This window comes from Canis aureus, chromosome 1, assembly GCF_053574225.1.
Source record: "Canis aureus isolate CA01 chromosome 1, VMU_Caureus_v.1.0, whole genome shotgun sequence".
In the NCBI taxonomy this organism is placed as follows: Eukaryota; Metazoa; Chordata; class Mammalia; order Carnivora; family Canidae; genus Canis; species Canis aureus.
This window is the reverse complement of record NC_135611.1, coordinates 14,464,574-14,478,113: the sequence shown is the minus strand read 5'-3', so window position 1 is coordinate 14,478,113 and position 13,540 is coordinate 14,464,574. Positions and strand designations below refer to the sequence as shown.

General features: G+C 38.4%; 1 protein-coding gene across 1 annotated transcript in view; it reads left to right on the top strand.

Annotated features, from left to right (window-relative positions):
* PHLPP1 (PH domain and leucine rich repeat protein phosphatase 1) overlaps positions 1-13,540 on the top strand; it is a 206,754-nt gene that overhangs the window by 148,451 nt on the left and 44,763 nt on the right. The window contains exons 5-8 of the mRNA XM_077891039.1: positions 2,436-2,582; positions 3,212-3,442; positions 9,788-9,990; positions 11,804-11,864. Coding sequence (XP_077747165.1) covers positions 2,436-2,582; positions 3,212-3,442; positions 9,788-9,990; positions 11,804-11,864 — 642 coding nt within the window. The remainder of the gene's footprint in view (positions 1-2,435; positions 2,583-3,211; positions 3,443-9,787; positions 9,991-11,803; positions 11,865-13,540) is intronic.

Below are 13,540 nucleotides of genomic sequence, written 5' to 3'. Positions count from 1 at the left end.
GAGAAGTATTTTAATATATGTTCGTTTAGAAAAATAATAAACCCATTCTTATTAACCTACACATTTTTTATGAAAAGTAACTATTTTAGGGCAGCCCAGGTGGCTCAGCGGTTTAGCGCTGCCTTCGGCCCAGGGCCTGATCCTGGAGACCCAGGGTCAAGTCCCATGTCGGGCTCCCTGCATGGAGCCTGCTTCTCCCTCTGCCTGTGTCTCTGCCTCTGTGTGTGTGTGTGTGTGTGATTAATAAATAAATAAAATCTTCAAGGGGTGGTGGAAGGGGAGGAGGGTGGGGGGTGGGGGTGAATGGGTGACGGGCACTGAGGGGGGCACTTGACGGGATGAACACTGGGTGTTATTCTGTATGTTGGTAAATTGAACACCAATAAAAAATCAATTTATTAAAAAAAAAAAAGAAAAAAAGTGACTACTTTAGAAAACTAAATATGTAGAAAAGTGTCATCGTTTTGTATTTTTGCAAATCTTTCCATGTCTGTCTTAATAGAAGATAGTTGGATTTCTCCTGTTTCTGCAACCAGTCAGGTATGCTATCACACCTGTACCATGTGGAAATCTCCACTGGACACTTGAGAGAAAAGAAGAATGGAGAAGGCAAATGGCATCTTAATATTGTTATGAAAGTAGTTTTGACCTGAGGGATTCTCTTGAAAGGGTCTGAGGGACCTCTTCCAGGGTCTTCTAGCCAGGTTTTGAGAACCTCTGAACTAGGAATAACAGAATCTGTAATTCTGTCTCATGTAATGAATAAATCATGATGATTTAGTCAGAATAAAAGATAAGCATTCTTTGTTTTAAGAAGGCCTAATGAATCACATTGTAAAGTATAAAATTTCAAATGATTATTCAGGTTTAGTAGTAATTCTTAAGTTTTTTTTTTTTTTAATTTAAAATATTATTCTGTCTATACTTTGCCATTCAAGAAAATTGCTATTATAAAAGAAAAATCAAATGTGTCACTTTTAACATGTCAAATAGGCCCATTGTCATCTTTCTGTGTAGAATAAACTTTATGTCACTATTTAAAACAAAACTTAGGGGTGCTTGGATAGTTCAGTAGCATCTGACTCTTGATTTCGGCTCAGGTCATGATCTCAGGGTGGTGAGATCAGCCCTGCTTTGGCCTCCTTAGCGAGGAGTCTGCTTGTCCCATCCTCCCTTCTCCTCCTCTCACTTGTGTGCTCGTGTGCTCTCTCTCTCTCTCAAATAGAGAAATTAAGTCTTAAAAAATAAAAAAGTAAAGCTTAGCATTTTTTATTATAAAATTCAACAGATGGGTCACAGGACAATTTCCTTAAATGCTGATTGAATTGAATTGGAGTTATGTTTAAGATATGCATGTCTGTTCTAGGCATTATGCATACTGCCCAATATAGAGACTTGGGCAGTTTTAAAAATAATTAGCATAATGCAATAACTAATCTGATTCTCATCTCAAAAAGAAAGGGTAGAGGTCAGTAGTGGACGGACTGAGAAGAAATAAAACTTTAAAGATGACTTCTTTAATCTCTTGGACAAATGAGGAAATGAAAGAGCCATTCACAAAAATAGAATAGGAGGAAGTGCTGGTCTGGGAGAAAGACATAGGTTGAATTTCGCACTGAAGATGCTGTAGGGTAGCCCAGGAGCAGGAGACGGTGTGTGGTCAGTTGAGAGTTGTTCACAGAGCAGCAAAATGATTTCCAAGGAAGGCAAGGTAGAGAGAGGAAAGAAACTGGTCAAGCACAGGATTGTGAGAATTGTGTGACCCTGGGGTGGGGAAGAAGAGATGAGGAAGAAAAAAGAAAGGACCTAGGAGGAAAGAATTGGAGAGTATTGGAAGAGGGCTGGGGAGGAAAAGATAGTGCAAGTGAAACGAAGAAGAGCTTCTCCAGAAAGGGGGTGTGGTTAACAGGATCAACTGTTGGGTTGAGATTAAACAATGATAATAATTGGTTCTCAAATTTGAAACTATAAAACTTGGTTCCTGAGAGAGTGTGTACTTCTGATAAATTAAGTTTTTATCTCAGGTTAATATTTGGGGAGAAGTGAAAGCAGAAAGATTTGTGAATAGTGTGGGATAACACAGAAATTCCGGAAGAGCTAGACCTGCCTGTTTTCTCCTTCCCTCTCTGTGTTATCAATTAGTGGTATGTTAATGAAGCTGGCCCAGGTAAAGCTAAAAAACCTTACTCCAACAGAGTCTTATTCTAGACTGACAGGTTTGTTTGTTTTTAATTATAATGTTTTTTATTTTATGTAAAACACTGGCCTCAGAGTCTGAAGAGGTGCATTCCAGCTCGGCTGCACACTTAACCTCTGTGGGCTCATTCCCTCCTCAATTGAATTGGGTTAGATTATCTCGAACGCTATGCTAAAATAATGTGACATTATGCATCTATGACATTTGTCTTTTCTTGTCTTTTGCTTTATTGTAACAGGTTCACCAAGTTGAAGAGTCTTAATCTTTCCAATAATCATTTAGGAGAATTTCCGTTAGCCGTCTGCAATATTCCAACCTTGACCGAGCTGAACGTGTCCTGCAATGCTCTTCGAGCAGTCCCAGCAGCCGTCGGAGTTATGCACAAGTACATACTTTAAACTCCACTGCATAGTATCCCTCAGAATGCCTCTTCCCCCCCACCCCCCTACCCCCGGGAAGCTGCACTGGGGTCACAGCAAATGATTAACTTGTTATGTCGGTCATGTAAGACTTGGCCCCAAAGCAAGAGATTGGGCTCTTCTGTAGAGTTAGTTTATTAGCTTTTATATTCTTTAGAATCTTGTAAAAAACTGAAATATCCTTGTTTAAAATTGGAATATCCCCACAGAGGAGCGTCTCCCCATGGGATGACATGCTTACTTTCTCATTTTCTGAGTTATGTTGAATTCTAAGACTTTAATATTTAAAATAACAATGAAAGATGGGAATTGGGGCTGATTCACACTGTAGTTAGTTCATGTTGTTCCCAATTATGCCTATCCAAGTTGGGAAAATGGGTCATAATTTTGGTTTTCAGTAAAAGATTAAGATGCTTATCTCTGATCTTTTCTCTGTGGTGTATTATTGCTTCAGGTACTCTCCTTATGCATTTTGCAAAAGATAGTTCATTTTCTTTTCCTAATGATGTGATTTATACTTATGGAACTTGCATGTTGATAATAAACACGTAGAACTTACACGTTCTCTTTATAATTCTTATGTTTCCTTTACTAGCTTACAGACATTTTTGCTGGATGGAAACTTTCTCCAGGCGCTTCCTCCTGAGTTGGAGAACATGCATCAGCTTAGTTATCTTGGTCTTTCTTTCAATGAATTCACTGACATTCCAGAGATTTTGGAGAAATTGACTGCTGTGGATAAACTTTGTATGTCTGGAAACTGTATGGAGACCCTGAGGCTAGAAGCTTTAAGAAAAATGCCTCACATTAAACATGTGGATCTAAGGTAACTATTTTTAAGAAACAGATCTCATGTAAGTGGTTGGCTTATATTTAGGAGTAGGTTACAGCCCTTTTGGTGACATTCTGCTGCAAGGCGAGCAAGCTGGTTAGTTGCAATTTATGTGAATGAAAAACTATCATTGAGAGCAAAGTGGGTATTTTTTCTCTTTGTCCTCCTTTTCTGTGGCTTGAGACAGTTAACATCATTGAGCATTTCTTCTTTCTTAAATTTTTTTTCCTTCCTTCACTTCCCTAATGTAATACAATGTACTAATTGAATTATTTAACTTATTTAATTTCCTATTTTTCTATCCAGGTGGCTCTGCCCTTAGTTTACTGTTCTTTACAAAAATATAAAATGCATAACCTCCTGTTAGGCCCAAGTTTGGCTAGAACCTCCACTCTCACCCCTCATAAGAGCAAGGAACCTGCATTTTTATTCCTGATCATGCTAAATAAATAAACTTCTACTGAAAACTGCTAGCATGGTCCTTGCTACATTAAAGATGTGCCATGATAATCCCTTAGTATGTGAGGTTCAATTTTAGTTTCTAATCTACAAAGAATCAGTATAGGAGGAGGAAGCTATTCTAAGTATCTGTTTTTTGGGGGAAAACAAGAGACTGTCATGGGACTGAGTTCCTACAAAGCAACATATCAGGCTTAGACCTTCATAACAATTTGCCCAATTTGATACTTTTTCAACCAAACTAATTCCTCCATTAACGAGGGGTTGATGACCGCATACTAATGATGTTAAATCTTGGGCAAGAAATTTAATGTCTCTGTGCAACTATGTTCTCATCTCTAAATTATAGTTAATAACACAACCTAATTCATAGACTTTGGGAAAGATATGAGTTCAATGCCTCATACTCCCAGTGTGTTATGTATCATTCTTATTACTTCATTGGGAATTATTTTCTATTTATGGAACCTGCTCAGATATCATTCTTAGCCTCTTTACTCCTCCCATTTGTCAAAGATGATTCTTTCTTTTCCTTACTACCCACTTTCCTCTCCGTTGGTAACGCTAGACCCTCACTGAGGCCTCTTGACTTCTGTCAATATAAAGAAGCATCGTCTTTTGCTCCTTTTCTTCCTTATTTATATGGTCTAGCTTTGGAAACACATTTATTCCAGTCCCTCAAATAATTGCTTTCCTTGGGGCTCCTGGATGGCTCAGTGGGTTAAGCGTCTGCCTTCCGGCGCAGGTCACATCAGGGTCCTGAGATCGAGCCCTGTGTCAGAGCCTGCTTCTCCCTCTCCCTCTGCCTCTCCTTCTGGCTCATATGCTCTCTCTTTCTCCCCTCCCCCCTCTCTAAACAAATAAAATATTTTTTAAAAATTACGTGCCTTTCCCTTTCCTCAGACTAAAGAAATCATGCCTGTTGCATCTGGGGAAATGTTGGTTAGCAATTTGCAGACCAAGAATTCCTAATTCAAGGAATACAAATGGTAGTACTTTATCTGACTTCAAGAACTTTGTGGAATGTCACAGGAGAGGGCACTGAACTTTCTTTCTAAATTGTTAACATTATTTGTCTCTGAGTCACTTGGATTTAGAAAACTTTCATATTAAAGAATTTAAGGCCTTTTAAATGGAGCCACCCAGATTTCTAGTTCTAATTGGATCTTTTTAGATGAGGTCAGTTGCAGGACATTTAAAGACCACAGTAGCCGTGAGACACTCTACATCTTGAATGACTACGCCTAGCTTACTGCTTCCCTCCAGGCCACTGAGATGAGAAGGGGAAGATCTTGGTCTGATTTGCTTGTAATTCTGCCCTAGTAGAATTGCCTAGTAGAATTAAATTGAGGCTAGTAGGGGACTTTTTTTTTTTTTTAAAGATTTTGTTTATTTATTCGTGAGAAATAGAGAGGCAGAGACATAGGCAGAGGGAGAAGCAGGCTCCCTGTGGGGAGCCTGATGTGGGACTCGATCCCAGGACCCCAGGATCACATTCTGAGCTGAAGGCAGATGCTCAACCACTGAGTCCCCCAGGCATCCCTAGTGAGGGGACTTAAGGGGACTTTCACTTAGTTTCTGCAAAGGGCTAATTTTATTGGGTTTTTTACTCCTTCAGATGTAAATGTAACATCAGATGAAAAGTGATCATTTATCATTTTTCTTTTAATCTTTCTCCTCATATCAACTTTCTTTGAGTCTGATACTGTGTCTTCTGTGGCATCATTAATAATTCCTCTTTTCTCTTGGTGCAAACTGGATGTTACCAACATCTCTCTCCCTGATCACTGTTTTCTGCCTCAGTGGTTGCTTGTGCTCTCAGGAATTGTTATTTATTTTCCATCTTCACGTTGATTATTCCCCTGTCTAACCCTTATTTCTCTTCTTGGGACTAACTCCACTTGAGCTGTCTGCTGCATAGTTTTACCTTGGTTCCCCCACACTGGCACACTTACCCACACACCCCTGAAACAGTTCAATTTCTTTCTCTATCAACTAGTTCTTTCCCTTGGATTCCTATTTTACTGATTGCAGCACCACTTCAATGGTTCTGTAAGCATGAAACTTTGGACCCTGTCTATAGTCAACCACCAGAGTCTATCAGTTCTTCTTTCACAAGGTTTTTCTCTTTGTCCCTTCCTTTTCCTTCTCCCTGCTACTGTTGTCTCCTAGCTGAGCCATCTCTTTCCATTGTGTAGCCTCTGGAGCAGTCTCAGAAGGCCCAGAGCCCTCAATTCTTTAGCTGGAGATATTTAAGCTCTTCTTATCTGGTTTCAACCTACTAGTCTGTGAGTCCCTTGGGGCTGAGACTCTAACTCAGAGCTACTCCAAGTGTGGTCCTCTAACCTGTGCTGGTTACTTTTCCACAATGAAATATGTGTAGAAATTGAGACTTAACGTTTTAGAAACACGTGGTGATTTGACATTGCCACAATATGTAAATAGACTCATTTAAGGCAACTCATCTCGTTGTACCAGGAATAGACTAGTTTAGTTGTTGATGAACTCACACAGGGAGCCGCCTGTGGGTCACGTGCAGTATGACTACACATCAGTCCATGGTAGATTAGAAGTCTAGAACAGAGCTCATTCACCACAGATAACCAAGCAACACTGTCCTCCTTCATCCTTGTTGCCCAGTGTTAGCACATCATTGGTACTTTGACTGACAAAGCCAGCCCCCTTGCAGCCTCTCGCAAGCTCTGCTCTCCTGCACTTGTGTGTGGCTTGCTCCCTGTGCTCATCTTCAGTCCAGAGACCATTCTGCCCTAAATCATGCACTGCTTTCTTTGCCTACTTACATCTATTAATTCTACCTACTCTGGGGATTCAATGAGGTGCTCCCTCCATTGCAGCTTTTTGACCATTCTCTGTATTTTATACATCATTATGGCACTTGTCACATACTTGTAGTTTTTTTTGTTTTTTTTTTTGTTTTTTTTTTTAAATTCATGAGAGACAGAGAGAGAGAGAAAGAGGCAGAGACACAGGTAGAGGGAGAAGCAGACTCCCTGCAGGGAGCCTGACATGGGACTTGATCTTGGGACTACGGGGTCATGCCCTGAGCCAAAGGCAGATGCTCAACTACTGAGCCATCGGGGCTACCCTACTTGTAGTCTTTATATTTTAAAGCATTTGTGATTTTCCCTCACTAATGCATTAAAATCTGTTGAGAAACACCTTGTTTTATTCACTCTTATTGACACAAAGCCAGGTCATCATCCTCATCATCACTATATCTTTCATTGTTTGCATACTATGGGCACCTCCTTCATTTGACTTTCTCCACTGCCTTGGAGGACAAGGACAGTGTTATCCCATTTTACAGATTAGAATTAGGCTTAACCAGAGATACTAGGTGACTTGTTCAAGATCATACTAGATATGATGAGCAAATTGGAACTAGAATATCATGCTCTTTCATACTGCCTGTGTACGCTACACACAGCAAATCTCAGTATTTATGAAATAAATAAAATGTCTATGTTAACTGGAGATTATGGGAAGGAAATTTTAATCACATTTTGCCTCTTTGAAAGTTCATCCTAAATAGTTATGTTATTGCTTGAGCCTGAAAACTTTTGATATTTGAATCCTGATAAGACTTGGCAATTTTTGGGATGCCTGGGTGGCTCAATGGTTGAGCATCTGCCTTTGGCTCAGGGCGTGATCCTGGAGTTCTGGGATCAAGTCCCACATCGGGCTCCTTGCACGGAGCCTGTTTCTCCCTCTACTTGTGTCTCTGCCTCTTTCGCTGTGTCTCTCATGAATAAATAAGTGAAATCTTTAAAAATAAAAATAAAGAAATGCAGACTCTGAGGCCCCACCCCAGATCTACTAAGTCAGAATCAGCATTTAAAAAAAAAAAAAAAGACTTGGCAATTTAAACTGAACAGTTCCCTCTCATTATAGATTTTTTTCTTTTGTCTCCTCATTAAACGAACCCTTTAATTATTTTAGTGTGAATACAGTGAAATTACAGGAGGGAGCCATTCCAATGAAGATGATAATGCCACATTATGAAAGTTACTTACAGTGTAAAGTAGGAAAATCACAGGACAGTTTTTCAATTACTATATAGTATGTTATGTTCAAAAAGAGATTTTTATTATTTTTTTAAGATTTAGTTTATTTATTTTAAAAAGAGAGCACGTGCCCTCCAGCTGGGTGGGGGAGGGAGGTACAGAGGGAGAGATAAAATCTCAAGCAGGTTCTGCACTGAGCATAGATAGAGCCCAAGGTGGGGCTCAACCTCATGGTCCTGAGATTATAAGCCTGAGATCATGACCTGAGCTGAAACCAAGAATCAGACATTTAACCAGCTAAACCACCCAGGCATCCCTAAAGTGAAATTAAAAAAAAAAAATTCTGTGTACATATTCTAGTAATCTAGGGAGCATTTGGAAGTAGGCAAATTACTGGGTTGTGGCCAGTTTTTAAATCTTACAACCTGGAATAAAAAAAGAGAAGAAGCAAAAAAACAATCATCTTGGGGACATTTGAAGAGCCCATATGCTGTGTTTACAGATTGACAAATTTTAACTCTTTGCTATCTGTCACTCATCTTTGTGTTTCAGTGACTTTATCATATTGCTCTTAATAATTCAGTTATCATTACTTTCTTATTTTCAGTTACCATTATTTTATTTTTTCAAAGGGCAGAAATTCACAACTTAGAACCTTTAGCTTTTTCCTAAGCTCCAGCCCTCATATTAATTCTTCTAACCAAGTGCATTATCTCAGCACTTTGTTGGCTTTGTAGGGTTCTTACTGTTTGTAAAGGAGTTGGGGATAGCCTAGCAAACTAGGAATTGAGATTTTCATCTATTTTTCTCCCTTTTGAAGTATGTCTTCATTCTATTGATTCCTAGTCCCCATTACTACTTACGTATCTTCTTGGCAACCCACTCATAGCAACTTCAGTCTGTTAGTTAACTAGTTCTTGTGGTCTAAGTTCTGCCAGCTGTCTCCTGTGCCTAGCTCTGTCCTAGATTTGTTGATCCCATTGCTGTCCTTTGTTTAGTAATTTCTCAGTGAATCCTAGATACCAAATTTCAGTATTTTCTGTGCTTTGCTCTTTCAAGCAATATTTTATATATATATAAATTTATAAATACATGTATTTTTTTTAAGTAGGTTCCATGCCCAGCTTGGGCCTTGAACTCACAACCCTGAGATCAAGACCTGAGCTGAGATCAAGAGTGGGATAGTTAATCAACTGAGCCACCCAAACACCCCTCCGGCAATATTTTAATAATGGAGATAGTTTTGATAATCAGTCCTTGGTCCTACGCCAGCCAGAAATCCAGATGTGTGCATTCTTATGTCTGGTACATGTGTGGCTCCCATTCATTACCCCCGTTCCCAAGGTCTCTGTTAAATTCTATCCTATATGAACTGCTCATCTCCCTGCTCACTAATCCTTTCTCCTTCCTTAAATATTTAGTATAGTTGTAACATGCCTAACAGGTTGTTCTAGGTTTTATTTTTTGTGTTGTTTTCCACCAAATTTTTTGAAAATAAATGATTAATTCTTTGAAAATAAATAAAATCAAATGATTATTTGATTAATAAATGATTTTTCCTCTTGAAATGAATTAAGGTAAAATCAACATATGTGCTTGTCTTCTAGCCTAAGTGGTCCAAATCGTGTTTGAGAATATACTGTCAAGATTAAGACCTTCATGGAATTGTAGCTAAAAATAACCAAGGAATCTGGCCAGTTAAGGAAGTCCAGATGCAGAGATTAAAGAAATAATGGAGGATTATAATATAGTGAGACTGGCATCCCATCTCCTTACCTCGGCCTATTAGGGTGTGGTTATTTATTTATAGCACTGCAGTTAATTATAGTCTCTGTTTGTGTCCTTTCTCCTCAAGACTGAACGTAATTAGGAAGCTAATAGCAGATGAAGTGGACTTTCTCCAGCATGTCACTCAGCTTGATCTGCGTGACAATAAGCTTGGTGATCTAGATGCCATGATTTTCAATAACATTGAAGTTCTACACTGTGAAAGGAATCAGCTGGTGACATTAAACATCTGTGGCTATTTCCTAAAAGCGCTCTATGCTGCTTCTAATGGTATGTAATGTAGACCACATCAAAGTTTCTCTTCTGGTTTTAAGAATTGACTCAGCGCCGTCATCTCTACCTCACTCTGATTTTACTTTGCTCATTTAATAAAATAAGTGTCAGGTTTTGCTGAGGTAAAAATCATAAAAGAAGAATGCTGGTATGGTATTTAAAGGAACCAAAACGGAAGATTTTGTAGTTCCCAACCTATTTTTCTCATGATGTTTAGGGATGTTACTCCCACTTTTGATTTGGCTACTCTGCTTAAAGGGCCTGAATAAACTATTTTGTGGACTACCTCTGTTAAGATAGTAAGTCTGGAACCATGATTTAATATGGGAGAGTGAAAATGAAAGGAAGGTCCATTTTGGACTCTATTCAGGGCCTCAAATTTCATGCTCCTCAAACAAAGGAACTAATCTTAAGAGAGATCTGAATTCTATACCCACAGGGACACCACAAATCAAGAGTCTTGCTCATTTAATGAGATCTTTTCCACAGCATCTGAAAATCCTGACAGTTCTAAAAAAGAAAAGATCCTAGGTACCTATGTTTGCTAAAGTGAAGATTTCGATTCCCTGCAATCAGAAAACTGAGTGAAAGCAAGTACTTAGTACTACAAGTTGAACAGTTGTTTATCAAATACTTGTTCTATGCAGAATGTAGTGCATGATTTAAAGGGGATTTTTTTCTTTCTTTTTTTTTTTTTGGAATGACTATTATCATCTCACAGGAGAAACAAGACAAATGTCCGATAGCTTCAGGTACCTGAGAGTTATAGGATTTTGATAGCCAGGAGGCACAAAGTGGGTGTTGAAGGGGAAAGAATCTGAATGTAGTCTGTTTGGCAGATGGGAGAAGTCAGGGAATTCTGAACTCAGAGGTGCGCGCTGGAAAATGAGAAGAGGTAGTTATAAGATGATAGGATGTGTGGCTTGGAGTCAGATGCTGAAGGTTTGAAGCTAGTGCGGTAAGCTTAGAGAGACCCCGTGGAGATTCTTAAGTGGAGGGACATGTGACAGAAGTGAGTAGTGTACAGGGTTCATTTATGGAGAAGAATGGAGTCCTTGCCTCCCTGCTCATCCCCGTCATTGTAATGGTTTTCATGGGAGCACATGGGAACTTGCAGTCAGGACTACAGATGTTGATTTGAGGCTCGTCTGTTCCAAAGTGGTACCTGCAACCGTGGAAGTAAGGTAACTGGGAAAGAGAAAAGCGCTGGTACCAAGTCAACTTAGAAAATCCTCAGAGCTGGCACCAGGATAGGCAACCAGATGGATGCTGAACTTGTGAATCACAGAGTGAATGTGTGGAGAAGCAGAAGGGCATCTAGAAACTACTCTGAGAAACAAAGCCCTGTGTGGATGGTTGTATCCTTTATCAGACAGCTTTGAGGAAGGGTTTTCAGATTTCGGTAGACGAAGTCCTTTGTGACCCTCAAGAACATGGTTTCGGTAGAGCAAAAAAGGCAAAAGCCAGATGCATTTGGTTTTATGGAAGGAATTCCAGATGTAGAAAACTGTGTTCATACAGTTTATCTTCCAGATAACATTTACCATGCATAACAAGGAGAGCCACAGGATTGGGAAAAGGTAGGAAAGTAGAATGAGTGATTTATTTTGATCTCTAAATAAGATCTTGTGATTAAATTGGAGGTTCTCTGTACTTTCCTGTAGTTTCCCAGTTTAACAAATGGATGTATTGTACTTCCTAACCTAAACAATTGTGAATAAAGCACAGTGAGGATGTTCTACATACAAAAAGAGTCTCTGTGTGACTTGAATGGTAATAATGTCTTTGTGTTTTTTTCCCTGCCTCCTAGAACTTGTTCAACTGGATGTTTACCCAGTTCCAAATTATCTGTCCTACATGGATGTTTCACGGTAAGAAGCCAAGTCCTAGAGCACTCTAGAGTCTGCTTGAAAGTTATTTAGATCATCCTGTCTGAGCTTATGCCTAAAAATTTTAAAATATATTTTGACAGTAAATATTACAAATTAAATTCAATAGTTTTTACTTATCCTTTGAAAAATATATATAAATATCTATCAATTAAAATACTACATTTGTGTGCTAGAGTTCAAAATAGAAGAAACAAGATATTATGTCCATGTGGTCACCAATTTGGCCACCATGTTTGGGCCTGAAGGATTAGTGAGTTGAGTATCATATGGCTGGAAGGTCTAGAAGTTCTTTAATTATATTAACCATATCTTCAGTCTTTGAAATGATGTTAATTTCATTTTTTAAATATTGTGCTCTCTTTGATTTTTTTTTTCCTTTTCTCTGTTATTTTGCACCTGCATCTTCTTGCTAAGAACCCTTAGAAAGTAGCAACCAACCCTACCAAAGTAGGATTTCTGTCCAGCCTTCTCACTTTGCTTGGCTTATCTGCAAATAGACTAACCATCTCACCTTTTATACAATTCACTACAGCAGTGTGTCATGTTTAATTCCTGAAGGCCTAAAGCATGTATTTATATTTATAAATTAGATTTTAATAACCTTAACACTCAAAAATTGAAACTTTTAACATAACTCCAAAGGAGATATCCAAAATTTTCTGAACAACCATAGTACATGAGGGAATGTGGCCCACTCAGCATAACAAGTGTTAACTCATTTCCATATGCAAAATCTGATACAACTGGCATGTAATTGGTCAGGTGCAGAATTTGCCTTTAGTCATAAAAATATACAAACCTGGTGATTTTCAAAATAATATTCTCAATCAGAATTATGTAAGAAAGTGTCAGAAGTATTAAAATTACAATTTTTCAGAAATTTAATTATAAAATACTTTATGAATACTGCTTCATTAATTTCCTACTAAATTCATGTCTAACAGTTTTGTTTAATAAACTTGAAGTCAGATATTATCTGATTATTATTTTTAAACAGTCTGGAATGCTATCTTCAACCTTTAACAAAAGTATTGGAATGGGGTTTACATACATGGGGATATAGAAATAGCTTGAACAGATTTATTTCAGAGAGTCAGCTATAGAGTAAATCTATTCTTTTATTTAGAGCATGTAATTGGCAAATGGTTCCCACTGAAACCCCTGAATGAGACTGAATTGGAAACCCTGTCTTGTTTTCCCTGAATTGTCACTTAAATACTATCCATCTTTCTTTATAACTCTAATATCCAGGATCTTCATTGTAGATAACTTACTCTGCTCAGTCGCCTCCCCAGCAATAGGGCTTTCTCTTAGAAAACCTGACACCTCTGACATAGCTCTTCACCCTCCTCCTCTGATGTATTTATGTTACCTGCAGGAACTGAGCTGTCACCCATCATATGGTGTTTACTAGGTCCTCAAGTTCAAAGTTTCAGGTTATTTTTATGACTGAGAAGAGTTGTATTGCTATATATCAAGGTTGTTTATAGGGAGAGGGACTTCTACTCTCCTATCTTATGAAGATGTTTTAGGGGTTAACCACTATAAAATAAAATAATTGAGGGTGTCAATCTTCAGAACTTCAAAGCCAGAACCCTGTGTACCTGTACAGATGCTAAAAAAATAATGCTGGCTTTTCTATATTTTAATTGAAA